Here is a 17,517-nt window from a genome sequence, read left to right on the forward strand (position 1 = left end):
GAAAGGATAATGGAAAAAAATCTGGAAATATATATACTCGTATCATGTTTGTTACATTTTTATATTAATATTTAAATTTACTCTTATCTGTTTGTTATATGTGTTATTTGTATTAAAAGTTTGAAGAAAAAAGAAACCCATGGTGAGCGACTCCGATGAACAGTACCCAACAAGGGTTTGAAGGTCGGCGACTCACACGGTGGTCTATCTTGTCACCTCCTCTCCGGATTCGTTTCCTGGGTGTGTCCCTTTTCTTCGAGACACAATTTAGCTCTTTACTTCGTGTTCTTCGTTTGATTTGTTTATGGGTTCACGCTTTTGATTTTGGGTGTGACTGATTGCTACGAATTTGGGCGTGATTTTGTTCCGTTGCTTGTTCAACTGTTGGTCCAGGTTGCTGTTGTTTTTGAATTTATATTGGGTGTTGATCTGATATTGTTGGGTTGCAATTTGTTCTCTGTTGTTTGCAGACTGTTCTTTTCAGCTTTGTAGGTTTCGAAGGTCTGGTCATGTCTGCTATCGCGGCACAATTTGTATGTCCTTGACCTTGCTTGGTCTCACATACGTCGAAGCCTACTCCGCAGCCTGTCTCAACCCGTAGTTTTGCACATGCCCTTCTCAACAAAGTAGACGTCCCTTTGTCCGAACTCCCCAAGCCTTGTTTGAAAGGTAATACCCTTTCAATCAAAATTTCGGAGGATCTTTATCAATCTCGTCTGGCTAATTGCAACAATTACCTCCATGGTAGATTATTGTGGTTTAAAGGGGACAAGCCTTTGTCCTCTAAAGACTTACACGCTAAACTCTTACAATTGTGGAAACCTATTGATCGATGGAAGATGATTCCTTTGGGTAGGAGTTTTTTTGAATTTCGATTCTCCTCTGCTGATGATCTTAGAAGTGTCTGGTTGAATGGTGCTTGGAACTTGAAGCCAAGATTGTTACATTTATCACGATCATCTCCAGATTTTAATGCCTATAATCAGACTCAAACTCATAGTCAGGTATGAGTTCGTTTTCATTATCTTCCTCTGGAATAATGGCAGGATATAATCCTTTTTGAGATTGTTGGGGCTATTGGTACCCCTATAGTAATTGATGAGAATACTAGAAACAACTCATTTGGTCATTATGCTCGTGTTCTAGTAGATATCAATTTTGCTGGATTTATTCCTGATATACTTTGTGTGTTGAAAGAGATAATTTTGCTTTTGACATTGAGATTGAGTATGAACATCCTCCATACTTTTGTTTCACTTGTAATTCAACTGGTCATTCATCGGATCATTGTAAAAAAGATCATGCCAACAAAATTGCTCGTGAAGAGGTGACAATTAAAGATAATTCTGTTAAGAATGTCCTTAAAAGGTATGTTCCAGTGCAAGGCTGTAGTAAAACTGTGGCGGATGAAGATCCTATTATTCTTGACTTAATGAGATCCAAGGAAGTAACAACAAATCTGTTGGAGAGGGAGGTTATAAACCTTGAGGAAGAACTATATTCTACCATTGGGGCAGCTCAAGTTCAATCATCACATGTGGAAGTGATGACTGAAAAACAAAGTGAAGACCAACAAAGCAACAAACTTTCGGATATGAGCATCGTTGGTCTATGGAGTGATGCTGTGACGGACTTAGATTATAATCAAGATCCTCAGCCTTGGTATGATTTGAGTTCTTCCAATGTCATGATTTCTAAGGATGTTTTAAATCCTAACATCGCTCATGACTTGGAGATTTTGCGGCCGTATTTGAAAGACAATAATGCTTGTGATAGTGAGCCTTGGGTTTATACAGATAAGGAAGAAAGAGAGCTATCAACTACTTGAAGAATCGTTCTACTACTAGGGAAGATCCTTTTATTGAGGTTTCTAAGTCTAAGAAAAAGAGTGTGCAGAAAGGTTTTCAGGTTCATAACACTCGTTTTAAGGGCAGACCTCCGAATTGATTTGAGTTCTATCCGTGGGTTTCGTTTCTTTCCTTGTTATCTCTTGTTTTCTGTTTCTTTTTATTTCTTTCTTTTGCTTTGTTTTTTGTTTTGCTTTTTCTTGTTTGAGAAGGTTTTGGTTTATGTCTCCCTTCTCCTTTTGTTGTTGTTTCTTTTTATCTATATATTTTTAGGGTGTTGCAGTTGGTTCTCCATCTGCACCAGTACTTTTTGCTTAAAAAAAAATATTGAAAGTTAATTAAGGGTAATTTTGGAAAGAGAAAAAAGCCAGCACAAAAGAGCCAGAAGAGATTATTTTCTTTATATATTATTGGTGAGTGCCCGTCTTTACGCTCTTTTTATTGATATAACGTTTGAAAATTATGAACGGTGTATTTTATTAAATTTTGATTTTGATTAAAACTAAAGATATAAATGTTTATTGCTTTCAAGTTATAACAAACTAAACTAACTATGATTATCTATTTCAATGACACCAACAATATAACAAATAAATAATCTAAATTCGTAATTTTTTAATGACACCAACAATAATCATTATTATAGGAAAAATTGTTCAACGATATAATTGAGATAATGAAAAAGTAAGTATAGATATACTCTTCTAGTTTGTTACACTTTTTAAATGATAAAGGAAAAAAACTGGATATCTATATACTCATACCGTGTTTGTTACACTTTTATTTTAATATTTAAATTTACTCTTATCTATTTGTTATAAGTGCTATATGTATTGAAAGTTGAGGGTAATTTTGGAAAGAGAAAAAGTAAACCCAAAAGAGCTGAAATATGCTATTTTCTTTATATATAGTATAGATATATAATGAGAATAAGGGATTTTGGGGGGATTTTGAGCTGATTTTTTTGTTATTCCAATTATATCTTTAATCCAAGTTTCCTATAATAATGTTATATTGTTGGTGTTATTTAAAAAAAAATTAGAATTTTATTATATTTGTTATATTATTGTTCTCATTGAAAAACATAAACATGATTTGTTGAGTTTGAAAGTTACAAATATCTATATTTATAATTTTAACATATATAAAAAAAATTATATAAAATATCATTTGTAATTTACACACAAATTTCTATAAAATATCGTTGATAATCTACACACATTAACACAATAAAAAGAGCAGAAAAACGGACACGTGGGTGCCTATCTTTTCGTTAGTGTGGCGTAATACTAGTATTATATTTACTCTTCGCCTCTTATATATCACAAACTAGTAAAAGACCCATGCGACGTAACATTGCGATAATTATATAAAAAATAATTAGATTGTTAATATTGTAGAATGTTTATAGAGACAAATTCTATTAAATGTTTTCCTCTTACATATACAAAAATTTGTTGTTTTGAAAGATATACAAAATTTGTTAAATAGTTGAGTTACACCAGTTATTGCTTGTATTTGCTTATATATGCGAAAACAGATTTGCTTATACCATAACTTATTATTATTTTTTATTTTTTTTGTCCCGTGGCTTAGCTCGTTGGTAAGATCAGTGCATAATATATGCAAGGTCTGGGGTTTGAACCCCGGACACCACAAAAAAATTATTATTTTTTTTAGCCTTCAAAAAATAAACTTATTATTTTTAATTTATATATTATTAACTATTTATTTAATCTTTCTTTGCAAAATAGTTCATTAAAAAAAAATCTTCACAAAATATATACCATTTAAGTAACAATTAATATCATTATTAATATTTCCTCTCAAAAAGACATTATTAATGTTTAATATTATTGACATCCAATGCACACTCATTTAGATATTTTAGTTTAAAGATAAATCATATTTATTCAGGGTACATAAAATTAATATACTCTTCAACAAATCATAAATCAACTGACAAATTCTAAAATTGATAGGTTGGATGTCGTGATCTAGATTTGAATCCAAGATCCTTCATTTGTTTGTGTTTTCAAATGTTTATTGTCATTCCATTTATCTATAAAAAAAACTTTATAAACTAATGAGAGAGGTTAATTTGTTTTCTACATGGTTTTGTCTAATTTGACGAGTTAGTCTTTGGACTTTACTTTGTGATTTGATATGTAATATTGTGCTCAATATTAGATATCCTTGAAAAAACAAGCGTGTTTCTGTCATTTCACAAATGATGAAGAACAACTACACTTCATTAACAACTTCACAATCACGTAATGCGTGCATGATAGTTTCATAGGTACCATTACACATTGGGAAAATATTATCACTAGTCACACCCTTGCGCCTTTGTTCGTCAGTGATCAATGTGCCATGAGTATTCTTTCGAAGGAAACATTTAACCCTTGCTGGGCTAGTCCAATTCCATACTAATCTGTCTGGGAATAGAATTAGGATGACGCAATCTCGACGCTCATGTTGATGATAGTGGGGAAGAAATTTGTTAAACAGGTAACTGCTCAGACGTTCAAGTTAGTATGTGATTGAGAATGAGGAGAAATGTGAAAAAGTGTGTAAAATGTGATCGTACCTAAGCGTGGCAGTAATGCGACACTTATAAACAAGCTCGTAGATTGTGGGAGTCGGTCAGAGACCGGTTGGACGGTGTGACGGGTTAATGGAACTGCTGAATTGGGCCATTGTATGAGGCGTGTAACACATACCTTGATAAACAAAAGATTAGAATTGAAAACAACCAAATTCTTTTGATGCAAGAAAGTATAAGCTGACTTCAAACTTCAAAGTGAAGGAACCGCCAGAGGATAGATTCCATCAAAGGGAAATCAGCAAACTTAGGAGTGGACAGTTTCAAATTCTAGCAATCCTATCACAAATACCATTAGGAAGAAGATTCTTTAGAATAAACCAGTTCCAAGTACCTTGTTGAGAGTAATGACTAACATGAAAATTCAAATGAGGATAAATATGGTGTTGCACATAATTGGCATGATTACCTACACAAGGAACCTAGTTATCTTTCCTAAATAAGGTATCATTATTCATGGTTATGTACGTGATGACCAAATTTGATAAGTGCATTAAACTGTTTTTAAGTAATAAAGTACTAAATAATATCGTTTATATATGGATTGTGGTTTCAATTAGACAACTAGTTAAACTTACTAAAACAGAAAATAAAAAAACAAATAAATTAAATAAAAGCGAGTAAATTGAGAGAAGTTTGCAGGTTTGATTTGATTGCGCAAAGTAGTTGAGTTTGATTGCAGAAAACTAAATGTTTTTGATTGCAGAACTTAGAGGTGATTAGGATTCTTCGAATCCCCTCTACTTCCTTGTTGGATCAAAGACAATTAATTATCAGTTATGAGATAATGATTCTATTTAAGTGATGCGTTCGTGATATTGTTACGTACTCCAACTGTCAAGTTGCATCTGTTGATCACAATAAGGTAATATGCGCTCTACGGGTCTAGGGTCGTCAATCCTACAAGAACTGTATGCCTACTTAAGGTTGTTAGAGTGGGGTCTCTCTCAGAGGTAATTAAAACATTAAAGAATTGGTATTCCTAAATTTTCATCTAAAGGCTATCTTCCATTGGTCCTAAGTAGCGATGGAGCCACTTGAAAGTGAGTTGAGTCAATCCTTTACTCGTCCACTTAGAGAGTAGCCAAACAAATAGAGCCTTTTGTCGGATTTTGAAACTTCAGCCGGATGGATAAGGAAGGTATTGATTTCACTAAACTCTTTGATATGAATTTTTATATTTTTGGTGGTAAAAAATTCATATTTAATTTATGTTTTCTTAAAAAATTCTAATTCTTTTTTGGAGAGATTTTTACAATATTGTACACATTTTTGCGCAATTTTATTAAAAAAATACAAAAGTTGACATAAAAATAGGGATTAAAAATAGGGATTGAAAGTTGAAGGAAAATTTTAGAGGGACTAAGACGAAAAGTTAACATATTTATATGGAACAAAAATATATTTAACCCATTAGATGTACCCTTCAACGACACTCATTTTAAAACGGATGGAGTTGACGGTTGGTTAGTTAGTTTTGATTGTTGAGCAAAATAACTCTATTATGTGATGTATAAATAACTAATGTGAATGTGAAATCAGAACTAGGTGATAATTGAATACTCCATAATATATAATATACACTTTCATCTCTCTCTCTCTCTCTCTCTCTCTCTCTCTCTCTCTCTCAATATTTTTTTTCTCTTTTATGTTATTCTTCTTTCTTGATAACAAACAATGAAGTGAATCAAGTGTGTGAAAGTGTAAAAGTGAATTGCACTAACAACACACACAAAGTCTTGTAACTTCACGTTTCAAGTTTCAACCCGCCTAGACCAAGATCTAGAAAAATAAACACACATATAGTAGCAAGAAAACACAATAGCTATGTACGTAGCTGATAATTGTTGGTCCATGTAAAGTGTTAGTTGTAGTCTCTCTAACCATTGTATCCATTTGTGTGCTTTTATCACTAACCACACCTTTAGCATTAGCATGCATACTCCAAAAATTGGTTACCACTAAAATTTCTAAAGAAATGTCTACAAAATGGTTACAAAATTAAAAGCATACCTCAAAACAGTGAATTAATACAAGATATACAATAAAAATTTAAAAATGTTTTCAGTGTAACTATTTATCAACATTATCACCTTCTAAAAGAGTAACTCTGCAGTGGACAATGCAAACAATACTATTTGGTCACACCAATTGCTGATGATACATGTTGTCTTTCCATTCCTTCTGCAGCAAGCTTCCAATATTACTCCTCTTATGGCAAAAAAATAACATATAATTAAGAATAGGAATGAAATAGCCATCAAATATAAACCTATTAATTCAGATTGAAGATAACATTTTAAAATTATTTAAGAAGGTAAACGTCATTAATTTAGATTAATAGAAATGGATAGTTTCAACCTTACCTTAGTTGACGACCAAGGCTAACTTTGTCCACAACCGAGACCCTATTGATCTTCCACCCCTACATGCCGAGACGTCACATTCGGGCAATGTTTGATATCTAATACTTGCAGTGATGTTGCCCATTCAGGTATATATGTAAGATTGACACAGCCTATGATTCTTAGAGTCTGCAGAGTGCTAATGTCTTGAAGCCCTTCAGGCAAATATTTCATTTTGGGGATTCCATAGAACTCTAACACTTTGAGGTTCGCTAGTTCTTTCCATTTCATGCTGTAACAACCATCTTCATCGTTGCATGGATCAAACTCATCGCAATTTTCGATACACAATTCAGACAGTGTACTTAGATGTTGAAAGACTCCACAGAGAGATTTAAAATTGAGTATGAAACCTATCTCAAGATACTCTACTTTGGAATGATTGACTGCTTGCTGTAATATCTTCTATGTGACATTTTCAAGCATTACTTTCCTGATATATGTGTGTTTTGGAATTGAAACTAGATTATAACAGTTAACAATCGATAAGATTTCAAGACTCTCGAACTGATGACAACAACCCCTTGAGATTTCTTCTTCGCTACAGTTACACCATCCTTTAAGATTAGTTAACCCAGAAAAAAATATATGTGTAAGTGACGCACAAGATGATGATGAGTTATCACTATTGTTATCATTGACTATGTACTCTAGGCAAGGCAAATCAGACATGTAAAGGCGTTTGACATGCAACAGTGAGAGTTTGAAATATTGCAATCTTCTGCAATTGGATAAGTTCAATTCAACCAAATTTGCTAATAAATTTGCCGAATTAGACAATGTCACACCACCAAATCCATGTCATGTAGAATTATATCATCTTTTTCCAACTCACTGGCATCACCAAAAGTGTGTACATACCAATTCAATGTCAATTGACGAAGATGTGACTTCCCTATTAAATTCATACTCTTGCCTTCTGTTGGACAATGCCGCAAATGCTCCAAGCCATTTATCACCAGTCGTCCTCTCAAGTTATGTAATCCTCCTAGTTCACTAGTTTTAGCACTATCCTTAGAAGTTGTATCTAACACAAAGTGTGTCAATGTTTGAAGATTAGTCATCTTTTCTATCCCATGCGGCATAGAAGTTAAGTTAATACAATGATCCAACTCAAGATGTCGAAGACTTACCAACTTCCAAAGATCTTTGGGCAACTTTCTCAAGCCATAACAACAATTGAGTAAAAGAGTCTCCAAGTTAAATAATTCAGTTATAGACCTTGGGAGCTCTTTAACCTTATAACAATGAGAAAGGTCAAGATACCTTAGATGTTTCATCCTTCCAATACTAGATGGAATCTTCGTTGACTGTGTCTTGGTAAGATCCATCACACGAAATCGCCTAGAACTTGACAGAATGGAATTACAAGCAGAAAATTCCATTGAACCGCCATCATAATCAGGTACTAAATCCCAATGTTGTGGTAATAGAAATGTCCTTAATTTGTAAGCATTGAGAAGAGAAGTTGGAACTTGACAGGAAGTTTCCAATTTAAAGCCAAAAGAGACATGACGGGTTTGTTTGTCAATATGCTGCCCCTTTTCATTAACTAAAAGATAGTCATTTCTTGAAATAACACTTGCCAGATCATGCGCAATATCATGCATTTGGAAATGTACACTATCAACAGAGAGAAATTGATTTTGGCTGATATTTTGAAAGAAAGATTTATGAACTAAATCCATGAAGTACTTATCACCAATATCTTCTAAACTTGTACTTTCATCTGATGACTGAACAAACCCTTGTGCAATCCAAAGTCGAATCACTATTGTTTTCTTAATTAAATAGTCTTTTGGAAACAATGAACAAAAAGCAAAGCACTTTTTCAAATGAAGTGGTAGATGATCATAACTTAGTTTGATAAGCTGAAAATTTTTATTATCTCCTTGTTCATCAATTTTCATAAGATCTTTGTTCTTGAATGTTGACCAATCCTCCTTCTTCATGGAATACATTAAGCTTCCAATGCTTCTAATGGCGAGAGGAATCCCTGAACATTTTTTCGCAATTTCCTTGCCAATTGACACCAATTCCTCATTCTCCTGTTCTCTGTCATTCTCAAAAGCTAATTGACTAAATAATCTCCAAGATTGTTTTTCATCGAGACCCTTTAAATTGAAGATAGAAGATGTACCACTTGCCTTGGCAACCTTCTCACTTCTTGCGGTGATAATTATTTTACTTCCTTTTGCTCCGTCTTTCAGCAATGTCATCAATTGAAGCCAAAGATCACGATCCTCATTCCAATTGTCATCCAACACAAGCAAATATCTTCTACCTTCAACATTTTCACGGAGTTCCGATAGCATTTTATCTATCTCAACATTAGTTTGAGATTCTATGATCTTTGCAACAATAACTTTTACATCAAAATCATCAGAAACACATATCCATTTTTTCAACTCAAAATGTTGTTGCACTTCTTTGTCACCGTATACAAGTTGAGCAAGCGCGGTCTTTCCAAGTCCACCAATTCCAATTATAGAAATAACTGAAACATTCTCTTTCACATTGTTGCCAGTGTTAAACAACAACTTTATCAACTTATTCTTCTCCTCATCTCTTCCAATAACTTCTTCCGCACGAATAAAGGAGTGAGTTTCTCTTCGTTTCAAAACTCGGTGCTCAGGAGTGTGATTTGTAAAATTAAAAATTCTTTTATCAACATTAAGGGCCTCAATTCTCTTACTAAGTTCCCTAATTTTCTGAACCATTTTGTAAGAAAAGAGAAGCTGGTTGGATGATGAGAAGAAGATGCGAACCTTTTTAGTCAACTTTTGATTGGTCATCACCTGTCGCCTCAAGTCTTCGGTGTTAAAGTCATCGAGCAAGTCATCGGCATCATCAAGAGCATCTTTGAGCTTTTCCAGCCATAGTTGAACTTGATGGTTGTTGGTTCCGTGCTGCTCCTCTGCATCCAGAACCACAGCCTTGATCTCAGACATATTATCCACCAGCTTGTCAAGATCTTCTCTCATGTTCCAGCCTTCAACAACCGTGGAGCCCAGCTTCCCGATCAGCTTCTCAATCATGTTGAACAAAAGACCTTCAGCCATTTTTCTCACAAGTGGATAAGGGTATGAGGGACTGAATTTACACGGTACAAGTATTTAGAGGGGATAGTGTCCTTATAAGATATATGATTTAGTTTATAAAGATGTCATCAAACCAGAATAATTATTTTGGCAATTTTTTTTTTAATGAGAACCATACGTATTCTTAAACTGGATAACATATTGTGGGTCACAAATTCACAACGACCATGCACTAACAAAGGATTTGACTTTTCAAATAATGCTTAGCAATCAGAACATTTTTTTTAAGGGTGTCTTCTCCTTTCAAAAGAAAAAAATAAATACATTGGATAAGGTTTCCTTGCAAGCCGCTATTAGTATCATACCAAAGCATGGATACTAATGTACATGATTATTTATGCAGACCATCTTGAACTTTTCTAAGCGAAGGTCTAGTGGTATTGGCTTCGGACCTTGGAGTGTGCTCCTCCTCAAAGTCTCAGATTCAATTCTCCTCGTTGCCAATTTGGATGAGCTAATTTAGCTTCTTCAATAAAAAATAAAAAATTCTTCTTAAAACTTGATTAGTGCCTAGAAAATTGCTTCTTTTGTGTGAAGTTCTTGTAAAATCAAAAGTAAAACATGTTACATTATAAAATTGTTTAGTCTATCCAAATGAGGAACAAAATGAAGTAGTTCTAGTCATGAAATGAAATGCGGTTTTGTGCATATAGGAAATGGACAAAGGAAACTCTACAAGCAAAAGCAGAAGTGTAAATAGACAATATTATGAACAATCTAAAAATAGATTTTCCACAATGCTATTCTGCTATATCAAAAACAGATGAATCAAATCACCCTTTTGCTTTCCCTAGGCCATCTTATGCAGAACAAATGTCCTATGACTACCCTTTGTATCCAAGTTACATGGCTAATACAGAATCATCAAGGGATAAAGTTAGATCACAAAGTGCACCAAAACAAAGGCCAGATTCATTTGAGTGGGAACTGTGTCGGCGAAGATTTTCAGTCAAGGGAAGAAATGTTCCTAGGGCAGTGAGAATGCAGAGGTCATCTTCAAAGTTGGTGGTGCTTCTCAGAACTACCAATATCCATGGTCAATCAAGCTTGACAGATCGGCAGTTTCACTCAAAGACAGCGAGTGTGGTTCGACAAGTACAATGCTCACAACACTAATGACTGCAGATCCCTTGTTGCATATGATGTGAGTAGTACTAGTTTTTTATCATACAAAACATCAAGAAAAATTATGTTTAAGAAGAAAAAAAATATATCCAATAAGCCCTTAATCGCTTTGTTACATTGTTTTGATTACAGCCAGATGGAGATAGGTTCTGAGTGTGTACCTTGGGCAACACAACATAGAAGTCACATTGCAAGAGCAACAAAAATGTAAGCACTGAGGTTTTCAGGTTTCCGAGTTCTTCTTTTCCTTTTAGAGTTCAAAAGAAAATACAAGTTCTGTTTTTTATAATATAGAGTGCTGGGGTTTACTGAAAGTACTACTTCTGTAGAGTTTTTTCTTATATTCATTGTTTATAATATAGGTAACTAAAATGAAGAGATGATCTTTTTTTTTTGGTAGTGGCCGGGGATTGAACCCCGGACCTTGCATATTTTTATGCATTGTCCAACCAACTGAGCTAAGCTCACGAGGACAATGAAGAGATGATCTAGTAGTTGCTGCATAAGCTGTACACTTTATCATCTGGGTTTCGTCAACTTAGTGGAAGGAGAAGACTCCTTGTTAGGGGGAAACCCTCTTTGTTAGTTTTGTTATAAAAATCTGACCAATACACAGATTCAATTAGTAATAAATCAAGAAAAATATGTTTTTAGTTCTAGAGTCCAACAATTTTGTTTGAACCACCAGTTGCTCATACTTGACAAGGTTGGACTCAAATGGAAGGATTGGAGATACATTAAAGACATGAATGTTAAGATGCAGGGTTCCAACAATATCAGAAATTATTTGCACAAATGAGAGAGAAAGTTGATAGTTTGGACAAATGATTGTAGAAGGATTTAGTTATGCAAAAAGAGCTGGTTAATGGAGGCTGCCTTGCAGGAAGTTCCAACCAAATTTGAGGAGTTTTAGAAACTTGATCAACTTCCCAACTTTGATGGAAATGGTTTAACTGCCCTTCATATGTCTGGAAGGAACTGTCATTCATTTGTTTAGGTATTAGAAGAGTGACAGCAAAAATTGAAATCAAAAACCAAACAGAACCTTATCAATTCAAGTAGTTGCTAAGCATTTCATCAATTCAGGCCATCCAATACTTCCATACTTACAGAATTGGATTTGGTTTGGAGATTGTGGGGCAGTTGATGAGATTAGACACGATGAAGAACCGATGTGTTCAAGAGAAGTGTGGAACATGCATAATCGCCCACAGTAATTTGTCACATGAGAACAAAACGAATGGAGGCTCGAATGTGAACAGGGAATCAAACAGAAGTTGGTGTGATTGGAGGGAAGAAAAAACAGAAGTTAGGACAAATCATTAGCAAGGGATCTTAGTCTGCATGATTTTTTCAGTATTTTCTGTATTGCTTCTACACCACTTACAGAATTAAATAAACTTGAAAAAAAAAATATCTGAAACAAAAAACCCAAAATGAATTATAAAGGGAACTGATATAATCAAATGGAATGCATTATTGAAGGAATGATATACCTAAAGTCTGGCAAAAAATTATTTCATCCAAAAATAAAACTCAGGTTCTCCTAAACAATTCATGCTTTGGTGGAGATTATTAACCACTTGAGTCTGATTGTTTGGTTCGTGACATCTCATTTTTTTGTCTCTTACACAAACTCTGGAACTAAATTTAGTCCTTTGGAAAGGAAAAATAAAATTAACTTTCTTTTTTTATAAACGAAATGACAATAGTCATTGGAAACGCATACACACAAGTGGATGTCTAGGGTTTGAACCCTAATTACAATTTCAGCATATTTGTCGGTTGAGCTATAACTTGTGGACAAAGAAGTTTTATAATTGTAAATGTCGGACAAAAGAAAGAAGACTTTATTACATTTACTATAAGCAGTTTCAGAACAATACAATATCACAAATAATCATCTTAAAAATACTAAACTATTTTAACAAACTATAAGCAAAGTAAAATGTAAAGACACTTTCTGGTTCCTGAGAAACACGCTTGAAATGAGACTTGCAATCAGCATAAGTTTCAATCTGCCAACAAAAAAGAACATAGTAGATTATTATGGATGATAAACAACAACATAAAATTCTTTATAATTATGAAACAAATAGGAGAAATTTAAGAGAACTTACACTTATTATGCTTGTGTAGGGGCTTTGACTTGAGTAGTTATCATCCTTCTATCATTCTTGATTAAAAGGACATCTCAACAGCCTAAGAAAGACATGACAAAACAAGTGTCAAAAGCTAAAAATCAAGTCTTGATATGATAGTACTTCAAAACATATTATTTACCTTATTGATCTTCCACCTTCAGGCAATCTTTGATGTCAAATACTTGCAGTGATTTTACCCATTCAGGTATAGATCTAAGATTCTCACATTTTGTGATTCTTAGAGTCTGTAAAGTGGTGATGTGTTGAAGCCCATCAGGCAAATATTTCATTTTTGGGATTCCATAGAACTTTAACACTTTGAGGTTCGCTAGCTCTTTCCATTTCATGCTGTAACAACCATCTTCATCCTTGCATGGATCAAACTCCTCGCAATTGGTGATATGCAATTCAGACAGTGCACTTAGATGTTGAAAGATTCCACTGAGAGATTTCAAATTGAGTATGGAATGTATACCAAGATACTCTACTTTGGAATGTTTGACTGCTTGTTGTAATATCTTCTCTGTGACCATCATAAGAGTTACTCTCCTGACATGTTTGTGTTGTGGAATTGATACTAGATTACTACAAACTTCAATACATAACCTTTCAAGACTCTCAAACTGATGACAACAACCCCTTGAGATTTCTTCTTCGCTACAGTTACACCATCCTTTAAGATTTGTTAACCGAATAAGTTCTATATCTGTGAGTGACACACAAAATGATGATGAGCTATCATTGACTATGAACTCTAGGCGAGGAAACTGAGACATGCGGAGGTGTGTGACATGCAACAGTGAGAGTTTGAAATATTGCAATCTTGTGCATTTGGATAATTGCAATTCAACCAAATTTGTAAATAAATTGGCCGAACTAGACAATGTCACACCACCAAATCCACTTATATCTAAGGCCTTGATATTGGAGTGCAGAATGTCATGTAGAATTATATCATCCTTTTCAAACTCATTGCCATCACCAACAGTCTGTTCATTCCATTTTAATGATAACCGATCAAGATGTGACTTCCCTATTAAATTCATATGCTTAGCTTCTGTTGGACAATGTCTCAAATGTTCCAAGCCATTTATCTCGAGTTGTCCCCTCAAATTATGTAATCCTCCTAGCTCACTAGTTTTAGCACTGTCTTTAGAAGCCGTATCTAAGACAAATTTTGTCAGTGTTTGAAGATTAGTCATCTTTCCTATTCCACGTGGCATAGAAGTTAAGTCATAGCAATGATTCAACTCAAGATGTCTAAGACTTACCAACTTCCAAAGATCCTTGGGCAACTCTCTCAAGTTATGACAATGATTAAGTAAAAGAGTCTCCAGGTTAACTAATTCAGTTATAGACCTTGGGAGCTGCTCAACCATTGTACAACGAGAAAGGTCAAGATACCTTAGATGTTTCATCTTTCCAATACTAGATGGTATCATCCTTGACTTTGTCTTGGTAAGATCCATTACACGAAATCGTCTAGAACTTGACAGGATTGAATTACAAGCAGACAATTCTATTGAACCACCATCATAATAATTCATTGGATTACTCCACTTTAATGGTAATAGAAATGTCCTTAATTTGTAAGCATTGAGAAGAGAAGTTGGAACTTGGCAGGAAGAATCCAAGTCAAAGCCAAAAGAGAGATGACGAGGTTGTTTGTCAATATGCTGCCCCTTTTTATTAACTAAAAGATAATCATTTCTTGAAATAAAACTTGCCAGATCATGCACAATATCATGCATTTGGAAATATACACTGCCATAATGCATTTGGAAATGTACACTGCCATAATGCATTTGGAAATATACATTGCCATTATGCATTTGAAACAAAAATTTATGAACTAAATCCATGAAGTACTTATCACCAATATCTTCTAAACTTGTACTTTCATCTGATGACTGAACAAACCCTTGTGCAATCCAAAGCCGAATCAATCTTGTTTTGCTAATGAAATAGTCTTTTGGAAACAATGAACAAAAAGCAAAGCACTTTTTCAAATGAAATGGTAGATGATCATAACTTAGTTTGATAAGCTGAAAATTTTTCTTATCACCTTGTTCATCAATTTTCATAAGATCTTTGCTCTTAAATGTTGACCAATCCTCCTTCTGCATTGAATACATTAAGTTTCCAATGCTTCTGATGGCGAGAGGAACCCCTGAACACTTTTTCACAATTTCCTTGCCAATTGACACCAATTCCTCGTTCTCTAGTTCTCTGTCATTTTCAAAAGCTAATTGACTAAATAATCTCCAAGATTGTTTTTCATCTAGACCCTTTAAATTGAAGATAGAAGATGTACCACTTGCCTTGGCAACCTTCTCACTTCTCGTGGTGATAATTATCTTACTTCCTTTTGCTCCGCCTTTAAGCAAAGTCATCAATTGAAGCCAAAGATCACGATCCTCATTCCAATTGTCATCCAAGACAAGCAAATATCTTCTTCCTTCAACTTTTTCACGGAGTTCCAATTGCACTTTATCCATCTCCACATTAGTTTTTGATTCTATGATCTTTGAAGCAATACCTTTTACATCAAAATCATCAGAAACACAAACCCATTTTTTCAACTCAAAATGTTGTTGCACTACTCTGTCACCGTATACAAGTTGAGCAAGCGCAGTCTTTCCAAGTCCTCCAATTCCAATTATAGAAATAACTGAAACATTCTCTTTCACATTGATGCTGGTGTTAAACAACAACTCTATCAACTCTTTCTTCTCCTCATCTCTTCCAATAACTTCTTCCTCGCGAATAAAAGAGTGAGTTTCTCTTTTTTTCAAAACTCGTTGCTCAAGAGTGCGATTTGTGAAATAAAATTTTCTCTGACCAACATTAAGGTCCTTAATTCTCTTACTAAGTTCCTTAATTTTCTGAACCATTTTGTAAGAAAAGAGAAGCTGGTTGGACGATGAGAAGAAGATGTGAAACCTTTTAGCCTTCTTGTTACTGGTCATCACTTGTCGCCTCAAGTCTTCAGTGTTGAAGTCATCGAGCAAGTCATCGGCATCATCAAGAGCATCTTTGAGCTTTTCCAGCCAGAATTGAACTTGATGGTTGTTGGTGCCCTGCTGCTCCTCTGCATCCAAAACCACAGCCTTGATCTCAGTCATATTCTCCACCAGCTTTTGAAGATCATCTCTCATGTTCCAGCCTTCAACAACCGTAGAGCCCAGCTTCCCGATCAGCTTCTCAATCATGTTAAACAGAAGTCCTTCAGCCATTTTTCTCTCAGTACAATTTGAATTCACACAGTACAATTTGTGAGAGTGTCGTTATAAGAGTTAAAGAAATATGGGATAGTTTACAAAGCGTCTGATTTTTTTTGAAACAAAAGTGATATTTGAAATCAATCATACTTTGTGTATTTTTTATTTTATTTATGTTAAATAATAACGATAGCAATAATTAAAGGAGCAATAATTGATAGACAAAAGAAACAACGCACTAGCTAGCACTAGCAAAAGCAATAGCAATGATTCAAGGAGCAATAATGGATAGATACTATTAAAAATAATACTATGAGTCACAAATTCAATACAAAGGTGAACTAACAAAAGATGTGAGACCTAGCAATCAGTTCATTTTTTTTAAACCATTGAAATTAGAAAATAACAATCATAAATCCTTAAGTTTTCAAGACTCTTAAACTGATTACACAACAACCCCTTGAAATTTCTTCTTTACTACACAATTTTTAAGATTATGTAACTCAGCAAGATCTATGTCTTTGAGTGATTCAGAAAAGGTTGATGCTATCCACTCTAGGCAAGGTAAATATCCATAATTTTAATTTCGTTCCAATTCAATGTCAAGCAACCAAGCATTCCAAACCTCTTACCACGAACTATTTAATCACCTTCTCCCTCAGGCTAGCTGGCGCTAAACTAGATTGAAAAGAACAAGTTTGCAATTGAGAAACTTGTGAAAATAGGGTTCCACAGACATCAGAAACGCTTGGGTAGTCCCAGTCAATCTCCTCTTGCAACGGCGTAAGAATTATATCACACTCCACCACGTGGAACCCTAATTTATCCACATCTCCTGTTTTGATTGTTTCTATTGATGGTGATGTCGTCAATCTTAGTTGTCAACGCCGTTGTTGTGGTTAACTCCACCATATGAGCCACCATCTGATCTGACAGAGCTTTGATCGTCGCAGCTAAACCGTCAAAATCTGCCCTCGTATCTGGTTGATCTCCCACGGTTGAAAACAAGTTTCCGAGCGACATCCGAGCGACTAGGTTATGGAATCCACCATAAATTGAGAAAATTCTT

General features: G+C 34.5%; 1 protein-coding gene and 2 pseudogenes across 2 annotated transcripts; 1 reads left to right on the forward strand and 2 right to left on the reverse strand.

Annotated features, from left to right (window-relative positions):
* The first annotated feature begins 139 nt into the window (after nucleotides 1-139).
* LOC146926979 (uncharacterized) lies at nucleotides 140-1,828 on the forward strand (annotated as a pseudogene).
* A 4,591-nt stretch (nucleotides 1,829-6,419) lies between these two features.
* Nucleotides 6,420-9,984, reverse strand: LOC146926980 (putative disease resistance protein RGA1; annotated as a pseudogene). Its single transcript, XR_015005563.1, has 2 exons — nucleotides 6,819-9,984; nucleotides 6,420-6,663 (listed from the first exon to the last, which is right to left on the reverse strand). The product of XR_015005563.1 is annotated as a putative disease resistance protein RGA1 (transcript).
* A 2,928-nt stretch (nucleotides 9,985-12,912) lies between these two features.
* Nucleotides 12,913-16,587, reverse strand: LOC146926981 (putative disease resistance protein RGA1). Its single transcript, XM_085700414.1, has 3 exons — nucleotides 13,367-16,587; nucleotides 13,204-13,285; nucleotides 12,913-13,101 (listed from the first exon to the last, which is right to left on the reverse strand). Exon 1 carries the CDS (start codon nucleotides 16,461-16,463, stop codon nucleotides 13,368-13,370), a length of 3,096 nt encoding a protein of 1,031 aa, XP_085556540.1. The 5' UTR covers nucleotides 16,464-16,587; the 3' UTR covers nucleotides 12,913-13,101; nucleotides 13,204-13,285; nucleotide 13,367.
* Between the last annotated feature and the right edge of the window lie 930 nt (nucleotides 16,588-17,517).

Source organism: Medicago sativa, chromosome 4 (genome assembly GCF_051527215.1).
Source record: "Medicago sativa cultivar Bolivia chromosome 4, Bolivia_mono, whole genome shotgun sequence".
Classification (NCBI taxonomy): domain Eukaryota; kingdom Viridiplantae; phylum Streptophyta; class Magnoliopsida; order Fabales; family Fabaceae; genus Medicago; species Medicago sativa.